The sequence below is a fragment of the Puntigrus tetrazona genome, chromosome 16, assembly GCF_018831695.1.
Source record: "Puntigrus tetrazona isolate hp1 chromosome 16, ASM1883169v1, whole genome shotgun sequence".
Lineage (NCBI taxonomy): Eukaryota > Metazoa > Chordata > Actinopteri > Cypriniformes > Cyprinidae > Puntigrus > Puntigrus tetrazona.
The window spans coordinates 27482945-27490444 of record NC_056714.1 but is presented as its reverse complement, the minus strand read 5'-3'; the positions used below and the strand labels follow the sequence as shown (position 1 = coordinate 27490444).

Genomic DNA, 7500 nt, shown 5'->3' with positions numbered 1-7500 from the left:
TGTCTCTCTCTCTCTCTGTCTCTCTCTCTCTCTCTCTTCACTGTTCTCGTATCTCAGACCTCAAATACATATAATATTACCTTTGTTTAGACATAATTTAAAGAGTAAAGAACACACTATACAAATCAACCACGGGCCAGTTGTATGAAATGAGCCTCAAGTTACAAATGTGTCTTACGAACTAGTTTGATCAGCTCTCGGCTGCCAAGGGGAAACCTTTCCGATCCAAATAAGACCTTTTCTTACTAATCGAATTAAAAAAATCTCGCTGGATCCAGGCAGATCTCACAGAGGACCCGCTTTGATCTCAAAAAAAGTTGTTTCTGTGAACGAAAGGGGAATTTTAAAGCTGCTTTCCGCAACGTTTTCAGGGTTAAAAAAGATCCAAAATCAATTTCTGAGCAAGCACATAACCACATGGCTTATTAAGCACACATTAAGCACATTAGCTTATAGTAATGTCTCAAAGAAGCTGGAATAATTAAATATAGTGTTTTATACCGCATTACATTGCATGCAATTCATATCCTCGGTGTCACCCTAAGAGTTGATACATCGTTTCCTCTTTGATCTGAACGTAAACAGTGTATCCATGGAAACGTGACGCTACAATTCGACGATGCGGATCGCTGAATGAAGTCGTTATTTTAGTAGCGATTATTTCTTGCTACGTTTTCTGAGCCTTGATCGTGTTACGGTCCTTGCTGCAATTAAAGTTCCCCCATGCTCGTTTAAACCGAAAACAGGCCCCGCCCCCTTTTTTTAACAGCCAATAGCGTGTCGTTTGCATCCGCAGTCTGGTCACTCACCAGAGAAACCAGGTTCCACGGGTGCTTCCTACGAAACTCTCCGCAGCACAGGATCACTAGGTAGGGCACGAGGAACACCATGTAGCCCACCCAGTACGTCCAGACGTTCTGCTTCACGTAGCGCTTGACGTGAGGCTCGAACGTGAAGAGGGCCACGAAGCCGCAGGTGATGGCCAGCTGAACACTCAAGACGGCGAAAACCTGGAAAACACACATGAGTGTCACAAATAACTGAAAAACAAAAAAGTAAATATATATTTAAACATCTATCATTTTATTTTAGCTTGTGGCTAAAACTGAAATAAACAAAATAATAAAAACTATGCGGACGTATTTTGAACTAATAAAAAAAAAAGCACCTAAAAATGATAAAACTGTTCATAAAAATCATAAAACTTTGACTGAAATGAAAGTGAAAGATATAAAAATGGAAACATTTCTCATTTTCAATTAGTTTGCTAGTGTACTAAAATTGTTAAAATTAAAAGAAAAACATTAAAAAAAGACAAAACAACAAAATTACTTAAACCTTTTACTTAAAACCAAAAATATGACCTATTATTTCTCATTTCTTTTTAGTTTGAATTAATGCACTAAAATAACTGAACAAACTGAATTTGAAATTCATATATATATATATATATATATATATATATATATATATATATATATATAAAATTTTTATTAATATATATATATATATATATATATATATATATATATATATATATATATATATATATATATATATATTATACACACACATATACATATATTTTTTTTATTAATATATATAAAATTTTTATTAATATATATATATATATATATATATATATATATATATATATATATATATAAAACTAAACACTAAATTTGAATAACTATAAACTATAACTATAAATTTAACATGATAACTAAAGCAAAATCAATAAAAAAAAAAAAAAAAAATATTTACGTAAAAATTCAAATGAAAATGTAAAAACGTGAAATATCTGAGGATGATGTTTTCTGATAAACGTGACTCTTGTTTTGATTCTGTGCTCTGTATCGGTGTTCACCTTGCGGATGAACAGTCTCCTGATGGTTTTATTATCGAGTCCGAAGCCGTCGAACTGCTCGTTGTCGTAGACCGGAGGAGGATCACTGTGTCCCGGTTCGACCATCGTCACTTCTGTCGCCAAACACAACGAATTCATGAATTAGTAATTCGTTAACTACTCTAATCGTTACGAACCCCCGAGACCTCCGTCCATCCTCCGAACGCAAGTTAAAATAGTACTGATAACAATAATAATAATAAACATAAACCTTTCGGCTTCTCTCCCGAAGCGTCATCAAATAACGCGACTATCTCTGAAACGACTGCATAACGTTTCAAACAATGTTTACGAACCGCATGCAATTAACGATTAAGTAACGAAGTAAATAGCGATTTCGAAAGAAAACGTACGCATAGTTTAATGAACTACAAATCATTTTTAGCACTCGAATGTGCCGATTTTTTCTTAATTCGGCGAATATTCAAAACTCGAATAACTTCCCTAATGCTCAGGAAACGTAGCAAGACGATCGTTCCCATAATCGACTTCGGAGGTTCCATCGTAACTTTTACGAAGCTACGAAGATACTTTGCGCGAGTAAAGAAAACAAAAATAGCGATTTTACTCACCGATTAGCTACATTGTAGCGCCATTTTGGTGAGTGGATACATCGTTTATGTTCCGATCAAAGCGAAAACAACGTAAACGATGTATCCACGTACATACGCTCTACGAAACGCGTGACGCTCTACGAAACGGCGTTACAGGGCGACGGGATGTCGTACAAAGTCGCTTGCTTTTCTCGTAGCTTTTAACGATCACAGCTGAACCCCTGATGTCAAACGGCGCAGTTCAACGAAACGTTTGCTACATTTCTGAGTTCCGAAGATTCCGAAGTGTTGCGGCTTTCGTAGCGATACGAGGGCGAGCGGTGAACGACAGAATCGTCGTATTCGGGGATCTCACCGTACGGAAGCGGCTGTTCGTAGGCTCCGCCGCCGTACGCCGGGTTCCCGAAGGCGTTGGGCGGAGGGTACGGCGCTCCGGCGGGAACGGCGACGGGAACGCCGGCCACCGGAGGGAGCGAGGCGTCGTACGCCGGGGGCTGATCCGCGCCCGAGACATGGGGAGGGTTTTCAAAAGGAGCGTAGCTGCTATTATTGCGTGCCATCACTGGATCTCTGCGAAGAAAACGAACAACAAACAAGACACTGAGAGTGATATAATATATATATATGCTTATAAAACAATTCCTGACATTTTCCTCATAAAACTTCATAACATATAAAATCATTTCAACGTAATACACACTCATACCATAGTATAAGTAGTATATAATTGTACTAGTATACTATATAATCACATAAAGATCACATTGCAAAGACTGCTCGATCCTGCAGGTTTGCACTACACAGCATCAGAAAGATCAGGCCCTTTCTAACAGAGCAAGCTGCACAGCTACTTGTCCAGGCCCTTGTCATTTCTAGACTGGACTACTGCAATGCTCTTCTGGCTGGACTTCCATCGAAACACCATAAAACCTCTACAAATGATTCAGAATGCAGCAGCACGGCTGGTATTCAATGAGCCCAAGAGAACCCATGTTACACCTCTCTTTATCTCCTTACATTGGCTACCGATTGCAGCTCGCATCAAGTTCAAGGCACTGATGCTTGCATATAGAACAACCACAGACTCGGCACCGGTCTACTTCCACTCACTATTACAAATCTACACCCCCTCTAGAAGTCTGAGATCTGCTAGCGAGCGACGCCTCGTGGTACCATCTCAAAGAGGCTCAAAATCACTCTCCAGAACTTTCTCGCTCTCTGTTCCTGGCTGGTGGAACGATCTTCCCGTACATATCCGGAATGCTGGATCTCTGTCAATCTTTAAGAAACTGCTGAAAACTCACATCTTTCAGCAATACCTGACCTGAAAAAAAAATAATTCTCACTTCCCCTTGTTTATTCCTTCCCTTCTGGCTTGTACTAATTTGAACACTGCCTGTGACTGGGTGATACAAGCACTTACTCTGTCTATATATATATATATATATATATATATATATATATATATATATATATATATATATATATATGAATTAATTAAGAGCCATTTAATCATCAACACGTGAAAGATATGCAATATTGATAGATTAGTTTACAGCATACAGAAAAATAAATAAAAAAATTAAAAACATAAATCTTTGATTTAAAGTAAAGCTGTGAAACATTTTCATGTAATTATACGGAAGAAAAAACAGACTTGCATTATAATGTGTCATACTGTTATATATGACTGAATTATAATTTTAATTAATTAATTGGTGTGTTATTAAATAATGTATTTTATATAAAAAAACAAATAGCGATAATATTAGCACTATTTATTTTTTGCATATAATACATTATTTAATAACACACCAATTAATAACCCTTAATATATATATCATTTTTTATATAATTTATATATATATATATATATATATATATATATATATATATATATATATATATATATATATATATATATATATAAATTATAAAAATATATATACACGTATGTCATGGTATATTAAATTATATATTAAATTAAATTGCATAATTCTCAGTGACTTCCTAAGTGATGATGGTCTTACCTCAGGACAAAAATAATTAAATAAATGACTAGGCTACTGTATGTTTTACAGCATAACGTCAGAAACACATCCACTATGAAGACGATCATTAACTTTTCTTGTTTCATTCATTTCTGTTCCTCTGTTCCTCAATCAGTGACGTTACTTCCCCGAAAGATCAAAAGAAGCGCCGAAAAGCTGTGAAGATCTCCGGGAAGCCGCCGAAACGAGCCCGGACCGGCCCGACACTCAGCACGAGCGCGTAACGACCGACAAACAACATCCCGCCGCTGCGGTTTAACGCGACAAAAGAGAGAAATCAGAGTAAAGTTGCGAAACGCGACGCACTTTCGTTTTCTCTTCAGCGACGAGGAGAGCGTCTCAACTTACCTGCCGGTGCGGACCGGAGCGGAACAACCGACGGTCAAGCTCTTAACTAAGAACTAACGCACGTTAACTAGTAGAGAAACGAGTCGTTCTCTTTGTAAACGCTCGGCTCTTGTCGTGAAGCTCTTCCCGTGAGAACGGAGCCGCGCCGCCTACCGGCCGACATCCGCCGCCGCACCGACCTCCGGCGCCCCGGGGGAGAGGGGGGAGGGGGGGGCTGTTTTTACGTGTTTGTATCATTTCAGGGGACTTTGGTGCAAAACATGGATTCAAATATATGAAAATAAGCAATGTTAGCTGTTAAGAGTAAAAGATGCACTAATTGTGAGTAACCTCCAGCAGGTGTCAGAGTTGGTCGCAAGTCACTATTAACACGCTGCTAAATATTCAGGTTTTATAGTGTAATAAAAAAAATAAATTAATAAAAAAACAATATATATATATATATATATATATATATATATATATATATATATATATATATATATACTAAAAATAAAATATAAAATATAAAATAAAATATTTAAAATATATATATATATGTATATATATATATATATATATATATATATATATATATTAATATATATATATATATATATATATATATATATATATATATATATAAAAACCATTATTTAATTTTACATATATATAAAAATATATATATATATGTATACATTAAAAAAATATATATATATATATATATATATATATATATATATATATATATATATATATATATACATATTTTTTAAAATATATATATATATATATATAAATATTATTTAATTTTTTAAATAAAAATAATATATATATATAATTATTATTATTATTACAATTCATTACAATTTTTTGGAATTTAATTACATTACAGTTACTTTACTATCATTTTATCATTTATTCAGGGTTTCCGTGGGTTAAGTTTAGGTTTTCTCTGAGCCCAAACACGCAGAAATTCTGTCACGCTGAGGTTTTATCGACAACTTGTTTACAAAACCTGCTTTAAATGCATGCGGAAACGCCAAGGAATTCGATTTGTTCCTCGCCTTTGTGCTTTAATGTCTAACAGCGTCAGTCCTGCGACTAAGTTTGCTTTTTTTAAGTGTTTGCGATGCTGGCGATCATCCTGCAGGTAAATCGTTCACTCTTTGCACAAATTACATTTAATGACATTTGGAAATATATATATATATATATATATATATATATATATATATATATATATATATATATATATGTGTGTGTGTGTGTGTGTAATACTGCTTTATATTCATTCATTTGTCTGTAAGATTTTTTTTTTACTCATTTAAAACAATAAAACTGGATTTACTTCCTTATTCTTTTATATGTGAGACATGCAACATTTTCTCAGATTTAAGACGAAGGTATGAAAGTGAGTTTGTTGACAAAAATGCCTTTATTAATTTTTTAAAAGCAAAATGTCAAATATATACAGTCGTGACCAGAGTTATTGGCACCCTTCGAAAATAAAAACAGAGTTATTTTACTCATAAAGATTGATGAGGGTGTCAAGTAGAAATAAAGAAGGTAAAAAAATTTTTTTTCAGTTTTAATTTTGTTCTTATTTTTTTTGGATACATATCAGTTACAGCAGATAGCAAAATTATTAAAAAACCCTCAACTAATGATGTAAAACATCAGTTCGTACTACATCAGCGTAATACTGAAGGTAAAAACTAAGTTTTTATAACAATAATACAGTACATAAGTGCGTGATTGCATTTCTACTCTAACGTCTAGAACAAAAAACAGCATTTACTGTTCGATTACTACAACAACACAGACAGTACTTGAAATCGGAGACTTTCTTTGACGTCAAAAGTACATAAAATATTGTGCGCTGAGGTTGTGTTCGTCTGAAGACGGGCGAGAGTCGATATAGAAGTGGATTCCAGTCGACGCCGAAGGACGTTCAGCCGCGGCCTCTTCCGAAGATCCTCAGGATGAAGGAGAAGATCTGAACGATGTCCAGGTAGAGGTTGAGCGCGGCGAAGACGTACTCCTCGGGACTCAGAGACAGGCTCTTGTTCCCGAGAAGCAGCTGTGTGTCCACGGCCAGGAACTGAAACACAGACAGGACCGTCTTTAACTCATTCTGCTGCAGACGGACCGAAACTAAGCATTTACTCACGAATAATAATAACAAATTATTATATATGCATTTATAAACGTTGTATTTATTCAAAAATATTTTATTTATATTGATAAATCGTGCAATATTCACTGATAAATTATGTATTTGCTTTGCATTATAATTTAATTCATTTTTTACATCACTAACAATGCATTCGATTAGAACGTAAAATAACTAAACTAAATGATCCATTATTAAAGCAAACAAAAAACAAATGATTTGTGTTACATTACATTATTTATTATAATTATTTGTTATTTTTATGGTACATTTTGATTCAGTACATTTTATTAAGTGTTTGGTATTTTGTTTGTTAACATACTTATTTTAATAATCATTTTTAGTGAATATTTTAATAAACCATTTATACTACGTCATAATCTAACGCGTTAGTTATATTTTTTAATGATTTCTTTTAATAAATTATTTATTTTACCTTACAATGTAGCACATTTTAGTTTACATTTTTATTATTTTATTTAGCTA

General features: G+C 34.1%; 2 protein-coding genes across 3 annotated transcripts in view; both read right to left on the bottom strand.

The window, feature by feature from the left end:
• Positions 1–5036, bottom strand: part of LOC122359824 (protein lifeguard 1-like) — a 12383-nt gene extending 7347 nt beyond the window's left edge. Inside the window, exons 1-4 of one of the 2 annotated variants that reach the window (XM_043260007.1) lie at positions 4860–5036; positions 2816–3030; positions 1868–1980; positions 810–1010 (exon numbers count right to left, since the gene is read on the bottom strand). In XM_043260007.1, coding sequence (XP_043115942.1) covers positions 810–1010; positions 1868–1980; positions 2816–3020 — 519 coding nt within the window. In that variant the 5' untranslated portion in view covers positions 3021–3030; positions 4860–5036. Of the gene's footprint in view, positions 1–809; positions 1011–1867; positions 1981–2815; positions 3031–4490; positions 4758–4859 lie in introns of those variants that run through there. The other variant, XM_043260006.1, reaches the window with a different exon arrangement.
• A 1221-nt stretch (positions 5037–6257) lies between these two features.
• The window catches only part of LOC122360724 (protein lifeguard 1-like), an 8009-nt gene continuing 6766 nt past the window's right edge, over positions 6258–7500 (bottom strand). The window contains exon 7 of the mRNA XM_043261553.1: positions 6258–6942. Within this exon, the coding sequence (XP_043117488.1) occupies positions 6793–6942 (150 nt within the window). The 3' untranslated portion in view covers positions 6258–6792. The remainder of the gene's footprint in view (positions 6943–7500) is intronic.